We start from the raw sequence: 12,040 nt of genomic DNA, 5'->3' as shown, positions 1-12,040 counted from the left end.
CACCTGTTGAAAAACACCATACTATTTTTCTTTTCCCAAAGTGTGTATACAATTTGGTTCACAAACAAAAGTATATGACAAAATTGAACTCATGACTATCCTACCTCAGCCTCCTGAATGCTGGCATGGCTTGATCTTTGTAACTTTGGTTTGAAATTATTATACTAATTATTTTCACTAATGATGTTCATCAAGAATAAAAGTCTAAACATTTCCTTTTTTTTTTTTGTGTCCTCATATGATCTTGGCATCAGAATGATATTAGCTTTGTAGAGTGAATTTGGAAGTGTTTGTTCTTATTCTATGTCATGGAATAGTTTAAGGGAGCATTGGTGTTATTTCTTTATAGTGCTGATAAAATTAAAAGTAAATATATCTGATCCTGGGTTTTTTGTATCAGAAAACTTTATTACTGTTTTAATATCATTGCTTGTGATTGATCTGCTTAGACTTTTTGTATTCTTTTGCATCAATATTAGGAAGCCACATGTTTCTAAAAATGTATACATTTCTTCAGACTCTCCAATTCATTGGAATATGTTTTCAAAGTAATTCCTACTGGTCTTCTGGATTTCAGTGGTATCTATGGTAACATCCATCATTTTATATCTAATTCTATTGATTTGTGTCTTCTCTTTCTTTGGGTGAGTTTGATAAAGAGTTTATGAATCATGTTTATCTTTTCAAAGAATCAGAACTTTGATTTATTGATCCTTCGTATTGTTCTTTTAGCCTTTACATCATTAATTTCACCTCTGATCTTTATTATCCCTTTCCTTCTATTGCTTTTGGTTTGGTTTGTTTTTGTTTTGATAAGACCATGAAATCCCTCAGAATTTTTAATGTATGCACTTAATAGCTATAAGCTTCCCTCTCAGAATTATCTCTGTGTTCTACACTATCTAGTATGATATGTTTTGTTTGTCATTTTATGCTAAGATTTTTAAAAATCACTCATAATTTCCTCAGTGACTCATTGATCACTCAGAAGTATATTACATAATCTCTCTGTGCCTTGTGTTTTCATAGTTTCTATAGTTTCCCCTACTGTTAATTTCTACTTTTATTCCAGTATAGTCTGGTAAGACCATGAAATTCTTTCAATTCCTTGCATTTGTTAAGACTTGGTATATGCCCTAAAATATTATCTATTTTGGAGAATGTTCCTTGGGCTGCTGAAAAGAATGTGTAATCTGTAATTTTTCAATGGAATGTTCTATAACTATATATTAGGCACATTTGACCTATGGCAGTTTGACTTTGATGTTTCTTTGTTGTTTTGGGGGAGTCTGGATGACCTATCTATTGTTGAGAGTAGAGTACTGAAGTTACTGCTATTATATTGGGGTCTATGTGTCTCCTCATGTTGAGTAGTGTTTGCTTTATGAAGCTGGGTTCATCAACGTCCAGTGCATGCACGTGTCCATTATGAAAATCAGTGTGGAGAATTCGCAAAAAATTAGAATTAGACGTCCCATTCTACCCAGCTATTCCCCTTCTGGGTATTTTCCCAGAAGAATTAAAAATAACATACACAGTGATATATGTGCACTCATATTTATAGTAGCACAATTTGTAATACCTAGATCTTGTAAACAACCTAAAGAACCATCAGCCGAGGAATGAATAAAAATAGATGTGGTATTTTTATACAATAGACTACTACTCAGCTCTAAAGAAGAATAGACTTGAGATATTTATAGGGAAGTGGATGCAACTTGAGACCATACTCATAAGTGAAATAAATTAAACTCGCATGTATAAGTGTCATATTGTCTTCCTAGTGTAAGAAGCTGAAAAAGTAAATAAGATGAAAGATGTACAATAGGTATTGTGAAATGTGAAGAAAATTTTCAAAAAGAAAGAGAAACTGGGATGGGAGAAAGGAAAAAAGAAGGAGGGGAAAAGGATATATATATATATATATATATATTACATATTATATATATTTATATGTGATACTTACACTAATTTCTCTTAGTTAATTGAACAAAACGTTTGTGCCTATATTGTTTGATCAATTTTTCATGCTTATATCTTGCAATATGAGGAACTACTTTGAAGATAATAATACACAGTGTACTAACCATTGTTATTCTCCTACAATCTTTTGAAATTTTGTACCACTGTTTTTTCTTTAAATATATATCAATATATAGTAAATAAGATGTAACAATTATTATATCTTCTTGGCAGGTTGTTTCTTTTAGCAATCTGGGGGGGGGTGTCCTTCTTTGTATCTTCTAAGTTTGTCTTGAAGTCTCCTTGTCAGATATGAGCATAGCTACTCCTACTTGCTTTCAGGTTCTATTTGTGTAGAATGTTTTCCATCCTCATTATTTCAGACTATGTACAGTATATTTTTGCTAGTCAGTTGTGTTCTTGCAAGTAGCAAAGTGTTGTGTCTGTTTTTTAATCCAATCTGATATTCTGTATCTTTTAATCAGAAAGATAAGAACATTTACCTTCAGAGTTATTATAAAAAATACGTACTAATTCCTGTCATTTCATTGTTTTTCTGATGTTTGACTTTCTTAATTCTCATTATTTATCTACTCTTCTGTGTATAGGATTCTTTTAACTATCTTCTGCAATGCTGGTTTACTGGTCATGAGTTCCTTTATGCTTTTGCCTTGGACGGTCTTTATTTCTCCTTTGATTCTGAAAGATAAGTTTGCTCAATAGAGTAATATAACTTGGCAGTTATTTTATTTCAGGGACTGAAATATATCATGCCATGGACTCTAGGTCTTTGAAATTTCTGCTGAGAAATATGAAGTTATAGATTTTATATCTCAAATATCTGTTATAGCTTAGCTCTAAAATTCCACCCAAAAGTGTACGGTATTGAAAGGTGGGAATTTTGGAAGATAAATTGTATCATGGGGGTGCTACACTCATCAGTGGATTAATCCACTGATAAATTAATAGCTGAATGTGCTGTTAAGAGGTGAGGCCTGGCTAGAAGAAGTGCATCAATATACATGTGACCAAAAACGGTAGGTTCTTGTCCCTGGGTCTTCTCTTCTCATTCTGCTTTTTGGCTGCCATGGCTTGTGCAGTTTTCCTCTCCCAGGTTCTTTTGTCATGCTGTTTCTTCCTGGGAGCCAGTCAGTCATGCCACAGAACTCTGTGAAACTGTGAGCTAAAATAAACTTCTCTTCTACAAAGTTGAGAGGGTTAGGTATTTTGTCTCCAGTGACAGAAAGTAACCAATACATTGCTTTTATAAGTGACTTAAAATTTCTCTTTTCAGCTTTCAACATTCTTTCCTTCCTCTGTATGTTTGGCATTTTAACTATAATATGGTGTGGAAAGATTATTTTTTTTTTCTATATACTATAGAATAAAACAAAAAGCCTATTTGGGGTTCTAAATGCCTCCTACAAGTGGATGCTTACACCTTTCTCAAGATTTAGGAATTTTTCTGCTATTGTTTCCTCAGGTAAATTTTCAATGCCTTTAGTCTGTACCTTAGAACCCTCTTCTACAACAGTAAGTGTGTAAGTTTGGTCTTTTAATCATGTCACTGAGTTCTTGAATTTTCATTCATATTTGATTTTTCTTTATCATTGTCTGAGTGTGACAAATCAATAACCTTGTCTTCAGACCCTGAAATTCTGTCTTCTGCTTAGTTTTGTCTATTGATGAGGCTTTCCATTGAGTTTCGATTTTATGTGTTGAGCATTTCCAAAATTTCTGTTTGATTCTTTTTCAGAATGTCTATCTTTTTGTTAAATTTCTCCTTCAGATCCTGTATTATCTTTCTTAATTGACTCAGTCATTTATTTGCATCCTCTTTGAAGTCATTGACCATTTTAAGAATCCATTTTTTATTTGTCCAGTATTTCATCCATTTCAGTGTATTTACATTCAGTTATTGATGAATTATAAACCCCTGGAGGAATCATGTTGCCCTACTTTTTAATATTCTTTGAGTTTTTTGTTAGGATTTGTGCATCTGTAGGGGCAAATATCTCTTACACTTTTATGTGAGGGTCTTTTTAGTGAGCATCCTTCATTTGTGGGCACAATCCCTAGTACCACTCAGAGAGCAGAACACATACCACATTAAAGATAGCAAAAAGACAAAAACTGATACTAACACAAAGTGAAAATGAAGTAGAAGCAATAATCATAACATTACTAAAAATAGAAAAGAAAAGGGCAATACTATAGAATAAAACAAAAAGCTATATATTAATGACAGTAAAAGTAATAATTCACTAGTAAAAATACAAAGGGGAAAAGGGAAGGGAAAATGAAAGATGAAAGATTTAAGAAAGAAAAAAGAATAGCTGGATGTGGTGGTGCACACTTATAATCCCAGCACACGGGATGCTGAGGCAGGAGGCTTGTTGTGAGTTCAAGACCAACCTAAGCTACGAAGTGAGCTCAAGGCCAGCCTGAACTGCATAGCCATACCCTGTTTCAAAAATACAAAAAAAGGAAGATACGATGTGAAAGAGGAGAACAAAGATAAGAATTCATTCAATTAAAGAATTTTAAAAGTAAATGAATGTAGATAACAGTGAGAGGTTAAAAATTAAATAAACAAAAAAGAAAAGGAGTAAAAGGAAAAATGAAAAAGAAAAATATGAATCAAAAAATTCCCCACATTTAAGTGCTTGGATTGATAAAGTTTCTTGCCAGTATTGATAGTATTAGAATCCACCAAGTATGGTGGAAGGGTAGTGAATCATTCCCAGGGTCTCTTGTATTTTCTGTATTCTATGAACCTTTTTCGCATGTAGAACTGGTCAGTGGTACACTATCTGCTTGTGTGTATTCACTTCAAAGGCTTTTTATTGTTTGTTTCCTTCTGTGTACCCAGAGCCACTGCCATCCTCAGCTAGCTTTGTGACCTGTGGGCTTATGATGTATTCCACTTGCTCCCAAGACTGATGTCACTATATAGCCAGGGATGTGGCAAATTCTAAATGGAGGTGTATCCATGATCATGTTGACAGGTGGGGAAAGCAAACAGGCCTCTGAGTTCTGTGCTGGAAGTAGGCTGCAAGGAAAGCCAAGCATTCCACTGGCATCCATTCCAGTGCTTTCAGTTCCAGCCCCCTCAGGAAATGCACACCATGGAAATGGCTTCTCACCACAGAGGGCAATTCTGCTGGCTACTGTGTCTTCCACAAGCTGAGCTTCCCCTCTACTTCGACTTCTCAGTGAGCCTGTGGCTAAACTTCCCCCACTCCATGACTATGTCTTATGGCTGTTTCCCACTCAGTCATTGTGGCAACATGTTCCCAGGGGTGCTGAAGCAAAGTTGTTCTGTGACTTCTGGTCCCTGGAGTAGTTCACTCTCAAACAATGAGCTACCTCTCAAAACAGCTCCTGAGTGAGCCACTCTCCCCCAAAACCCTATAAGAGGAGGCACTTTCACAATGTGTAAATCTTCACACTGTGCTGACAGCTAGCAATATTCATAGGCTCCTTTGGAGGCTGGTGCTGCCCATTTATCATTGGGGATACCAGCATTCTCCAGGCTTACTTTGTGTTTGCACAGTTTGGTTACACACACACACACACACACACACACACACACACACACACACGCACACATGCATGGGCGCGTGCACACACACACACATACACATACCCATCCATCTCAGTTGAAGCTGGCATTGTGAAGTGCTTCATTCTTTTCTCTGTGGATTTTGGCTTTCATGTGACTTGCTTCCTTTCTTTCTTTCCTTTTTCTTTCTTTCTTTCTTCCTTCATCTGTGTGTATGTGTGCATGTGTGTGTGTGTGTGTGTGTGTGTGTGTGTGTGTGTGTGTGGTCCTGGGGACCAAACCCCAGAGAGCTTTAGCTTCTACACCTAAGCTCCTTGTCTTTTTTTTTTTTTACTTTAAGACTGGCTGGATGAACTGTGATCTTCCTGCTTTAGCTTCCCAAGTAGGGATTATGACATGTGTCATCACACTTGGATCTGCCACCTCTCTCCTGACTCTCAGAGTCTTCTGCTTTTTCCTCACAATACACTTTTCATTTTTTTATTTTATTTTATTTTTTAATTTTATTTAAAGAAAGACTAAACAAAACAGAAAATGCATAGAAATAATACATAAATTCAAAGAAAAAATAAACAGTAAGAAATCACTAGTTGATGTTTACATACTGTCCTCTTACAAATAGTTGTTTAAGATACAAAAGTATATGTTCATATAAGACTGCAAATAGTTCTATTCAACTATCCAACGAAAATTTAGTAATATGGTTGTGAATCCTATACACTTAAACATACATGCAGTTATCCACATCTTTAATTATGTTGAGATTTAACAAACCCAAGCAGGCTAAAGTCATTCTGAACAAAGAATAATAGTATTGCTGGATTTCACCTCATGACACTCCAGGATCAGCACTGGGTTTTGTAGTGTCATTTTTTAAAAATTTTATTTAAAGAAAGACTAAACAAAACAGAAAATGGGTAGAAATAATACATACTTTCAAAGAAAAAAATAAGAAATCACCAGTTGATGATTACAGATTGTCCTCTTACAAATAGTTGTTCAAGATACTAAAGTGGAGCATATAAAGTGGGGATTCAAACAGTGAGACTGAAACTAGATCTGTTCAACTATCCAACAAAAACTTAGAAATATGGTTATCAATCCTATACACTTAAAAATATATGCAGTTATCCATATCTTCAATTATGTTGAGATTGAACAAACCCAAGCAGGCTAATATCCACTCTGAACAAAGAATAATACTATTGCTGGGTGTCACATTATGACACTCCAGGATCAGTACTGGGTACTTTAGTGTCTCTTTTTCTTCAAAGTATCTGTTCATTTCATCAAGTGTCATAAGATCTGTTCTCATAAACTGTTTATAGGTTCTACACATGCATGAGTCTCAACAAGTATTTCTATCCTTTCTATATTAGAGGGAGAAACAAAACAAAGCAAGACAAAACAAAACTCATTCCTATAAACACATGAAATGAAAAAGACATATACATTGTACAAGGAGTTCTACCGTAGTTCCTGTGTTGTCTCTTGTTATCTTCAATAGAATTGACTATATCAGACATAGTATAATTGAATATATCAGTACATAACAGTATTAATAAAAACACAACTTTGTATATAGCATAAAACTTCAAAAACAGGCAGTCATCAAACCAGAATGTGTATCGTAGTGAGTCTTGTCATTTTCAGTGTAGCTGCTTATACTCTCAGACTTGATACTATCAATTGTATCAGTTTTGAATAAAATCTGTTGATAACAAACAGCAATCAAACAAACCAGATTTAACTAAGATCAGTCATGATAAAACATTATAAGTCATACAGGGCTCCAGATTAAGTTAGTAAGAAATTAAAAATGATGACTGTGCTATATTCTGATGTGTATTTTTTAGAAATACTAAAAATATTTATTTGGAAGAAAAACACTGAAATTCAAGAATGATTTCCATTTTTTCTGAACTAAAAATGTTAACATAAAAACTAAAATATACAAGTCACAAAATGTTTGAAAGCATTCAAAGATTAGAACATGAATGCTATAGTTCAGGTAAAAGATGACCCTTGAACATGTATCAGGGCAATGACTAAGTATAGTCAGAAGAGATAGAAAAAATGAAACAAAAGAAATAATAGTAATCTTCTGGAATTTGAATTCATTCTCTTAAAAAAGACTGGCTGTTTTGGAAAGGAGGTTACATCAATGGTCCACTCACATCAAGCAGTAAGTACATTGTTTGGGGGAAGAAATGATGCTCCCAAGATGGTAATGTGACTGTACGTGTCCTTTATTTTTATAATTATTGATGAAGCTTTACTTGCTTAATTTTTGTCTTTTTTGACTATAATATTCTGTTGTAATTTAAGACCAGTTTTTAATGTCCTCTATTTCTTTTCTTAATTTTTCATGTGTCTTTTTTTCTTCTTCAAGAAAACAAGTCTTTTCAATGATAGATTCTTTTACAGTTATAATCTCATTCTTAAGCTTTGAAATCTCTTCCTGAATTTGTGTTGTTTCATCTGGATTTTGGAGGTCTTGCTTAAGTTCCTCTTTCATTGTCTTCAGTTTTTTAATGAGATCTCGCTTTTCATCAAGTTCAGTCATAAATGACCATTTTCTTTCTATTTCCCCTAAATTATCTTTATGTGTCTTTATTTTTACATAATATGCATTATATTTTTTCATCTGTTCACAAAAATCTTCTTGGGCTGATTCTATATCAAATTTAAGCTTTATATTTTCTTTATGTAAGGACTTGATTTGAATTTCCAGGCTTTCACATTGAAGTTTGGAATTCTCAATGACAGCATCTTGCTGATAAATTTGCCTCTCTGTTTCTTTAGTTTCTGCAGAGACTGCTGCTATTTGTTTTTCAAGTTCCTGAAGTTCATTCTGTAAATGGAACAGAGCTTGTTTGTTTTTTTTCTATTTCTGACGTTTGTGATTGCTGTTGCTTTGCAATTTGCTCTACAGTATCAGTTAATGAAGAAGTTTCTTGCTTACACATGGCTCCTTCCTAGCTCCAATTCTTCACATTCACCTCACTTCTCCGGTCTATCCTGATGTTTTTGGGATAGCTGTCTGTGCCCTTAAATCTACTGCAAGTAGACAAACTGGGACAGAATAAAATCTATCTAAGCAGAGCGGTGCAAGTAATGTGGGTTTTAAATTCCACACTATTAACAATATACACTATTAACATCTTCTGCCATCTTTTTAAAGACTCTACCTCCTCTTTGACTTCCCCAGGGTACACTGTGCATTTTTGGGTTTCACCAAGACCCTTGGTTTTAAATTGGCGGGGGTGGGGTGCAACCTGCTATTTACCTAAGTGGTTCCGAACCTTCTCTCTCCTGGACTTGATCTCTAATTGTATTCCTTTACCTATTAAGACCTGTCTTTCCAACCTACCCACAAATACTGGTCTAGTTGCCCCTATTACTTTCTGGTTCTCTGTCACATAGAGCATTGTTTTCTCATATTTTATTTTCAGTCCATGTACTCTTTTCCATGTTAATTATATTTCCTAAAAATAGCATCTTGTATAAAATCTAGCAATACTATTATTTACTGTTCAGAGTGACATTAGTCTAGTCTATTATGTTCAATTTCAGCATATGTAAAGATAAAGACAGCTACTACGAAGAGAATGAGAGACAGTATGGTAGCCATTATTGAATTCCCCAATGTCAGGTCTTAAAGACCTAAAAAGCCTTCATCATCCTGTAATGACTTGATTATTTCTATAATGCTCAGTATATATTCAATGTGAGTGAAGAGGGGGGACAACTATTTGGAAGAAAACTAGAGAAAATAAAACAGACAGTGAAGATCTCCAGTAGACTTGCTTTGAAATCTGTGTTTCTTTAAATTGTTTCCTTATAAACTGTTCTGTTCCATATTACCATGTTTAATTTTACCCTCTTTAAGATAAAAAACAAGTGTGTAGGACTGATAACTATATTACTGTTTATTGGATCATTGATCAGAACTGTTTGAAGTGTCATTATTTGAATGTCACTTTGTATGCTTTAATTTTGTAACTTGAACAATTATTTCTAAGATGACAATATGTAACTTATCAACCAGTGATTTATTACTGTTTATTTTTCTGAAATTCTGTACTATTTCTACCCCTTTTTTCTGTTTTTTAAGATCTCTTTAAATAAAAAAAGAAAAGAAAATAGCATCTTAGTGGACTCTGCCTCCTGATCTACTCTACATGTGGTTCTTTTTTTTAAAATTTAGTGTATCAAGGCCATTAGTATTAGAGATTATAACCAACCTTCTCTGCCTCATTTCTGTTATGCTCTTTTTTTGCTATCAGTTGTCTGCTTTTCTCCTTCATTCCACATTCTTCCTCCTTCACTGAGGCCTCTCTGCCACTGTTCCTGGAATCCTAGTACTTTTCTCTCTCTCTAGAATGCTTGCAGTATTTCTCTATAGAGTTCGATTAGTGGTCACGAATTTTCCAAGTTCTTCTTTGTCTTGGAAGCATATTGTTTCTCCATTAATTTCTAGAGACAGATTTTCAGGATATATCAATCTGGGCTGGAGGTTATTTTCTTTCAGGGCTTGGAATATTTCACTCCAGGCTCTTCTTGACTTGATGGTTTGTGTCAAGATGTCTGCCATTATTCTGATGTGCCTTCCTTTATAGGTGATCTGTTTCTTGTCTCTAACAGCTTTTAATATTCTGTTCTTATATTGAATTTCTGGGATCTTGATTATTATATGCCTGGGTGTAGCTCTGTTTTTGTTGTAGGTGGCTGGAGTTCTGTATGCCTCCTACATCAGAATATCATTTCCTTTTCCTATGTTTGGGAAGTTTTCCTTAATTATTTCTGTGAATAGCCTTTGTAGTTCCTTTGTTTGTACCCCTGCTTCTTCATTCACATTCTTTATTCTCAAGTTATAGATCCTCTTGTCGTCTTCTAGCCTTTGTATTGTTAATGCTTGTTTCCATGTTATTTTTAACAAGTTTTTCCTTTCACAATCCCATATTGCAAAACTGTCCTCCAGTTTGGATAATCTATCCTTAGGTTCTTTCAAGCAGTTTTGCCATCTTTCCATAGAGTTTTTAATTTCCAGGTAATCTCTTTGAATCTGCTTCATGTATTCTATATTTTGTTTATATTCTTCATCAAATGGTTCTCTCCTTTGTTTCAGTTCCTCCATTCTTCCATCTGTGTCTTCTTGAGGGGTCTTTAGCATCTCTTTTATTAATCTTCTTATATTTTGCTTTATTTGGCTAAATATTTCACTTTTGAACTCATCTATGGGGTCCCAAAGATATCTCTTTATGTCCACTGGCTCTGTGTTTGATATTGCATGTTTTCTGTTTTCATCCTCCTTTGTATTTACCTGTCCTGGGTCAATGTTCTCAGGGTTGGGACCTGGGGACTTTTTGTAGTTGCTTCCTCTTCCCATCGTTTTTTGTTTCTTCTAGGAGGCCCCAGTTTCTTTCTTTGTTGGTCACAATGCTTCTGAAGCACACTGGCTAGGTGATCCTTCCCACTACAGTGTGCTAGTGAGTTGCAAACAGGAGCAGCATATGCTGGCCCCTCCCCTCCGGGTCATTCAACCTGCTAAGGCCTTCACTTCATTAGTGTGTGCCGCCTCCTCTGTAGGGAATTGATTTTGGGTAACCTGTTGGGTCTCAGCCAGGTCGCATGACCCAGGCCAATCTCACCCAACCAATCCCGTTTGGGAAGGTAACAACTGACTGAAATCACTGCTTCCCCTTGTTCCTGCCAGTCCTACCTGGTCCCAGAATGCCGTGTGTTGGAGCCCTCTTCTCTCTGTAATGGTTTGATTCCCATCACTCACCACAGGTCAATGCAGGTTCCCTGCTAGCTCAGCTCTCTGTTCAGCTTGCCGACCCCCAACCTCAGTGTGACTGAATTTCCAGTGAGTCAAAGCAGCAGGAATTCTGACAGCTTGGTAAGCCGCTGCTGCTCAAATTCGGGTGCTACAGTGGGAGCACTGAACCTTCAGCTGTTCCAATAGTAGCACTGGGACTGTATGTTTGATTGGTTCTTCTTACCTTAGTTTCTTCTTGGGATGAGAGAATTCTCCTTCTGTTCGGGACTCCCCACACTGTATTATGTTGAATTCTAAGTTGACTATCTCAGGGAGCCTCTGTAGCCTGCTGTTATTTATCCGCCATCTTTGCTTCTCCCCCAATTTTCATTTTTTTTAAAGACAGTAAAATTCAACAAAACAAAACAGAACAAAGCCAATTAAAACAAAGCAGCAAAATTGGTACAGAACTTCAAAGCATCATATTAGGAAAACGTCAGCTACCATAGTATATCTTGTTATCTTCACGATAGTTGCCCATTCCATCAGGTATACCAAAATCAAACCAAAAATAAAACAGAATAAAATCAATCAAAACAGAATATTGAATAAAGCAAAACAATCAGAACAAACCAAAACAATTAAAACAATATTCTCACAATATAGTTCTCTCTCTCTCTCTCTCTCTCTCTCTCTCTCTCTCTCTCTGTCTAACTGAATCAGTGAATATTAAATCAAGGACCTTCATA

At 35.3% G+C, this 12,040-nt stretch overlaps 2 protein-coding genes across 4 annotated transcripts in view; one reads left to right on the top strand and one right to left on the bottom strand.

Annotated features, from left to right (window-relative positions):
* Positions 1–12,040, top strand: part of F8 (coagulation factor VIII) — a 186,454-nt gene that overhangs the window by 121,029 nt on the left and 53,385 nt on the right. The window lies entirely within an intron of this gene.
* LOC106025136 (coiled-coil domain-containing protein 122-like) lies at positions 7,851–8,522 on the bottom strand. Its single transcript, XM_063246651.1, is given in 2 exon segments — positions 7,851–8,411; positions 8,413–8,522. Coding segments are annotated over 2 exon segments (645 nt in total). The 5' UTR covers positions 8,497–8,522.

This window comes from Cavia porcellus, unplaced genomic scaffold, assembly GCF_034190915.1.
Source record: "Cavia porcellus strain 051 isolate PalLab524CR breed Dunkin Hartley unplaced genomic scaffold, mCavPor4.1 scaffold_3, whole genome shotgun sequence".
NCBI classification, from domain to species: Eukaryota; Metazoa; Chordata; class Mammalia; order Rodentia; family Caviidae; genus Cavia; species Cavia porcellus.
This window is presented reverse-complemented; position numbering and strand designations above follow the sequence as displayed.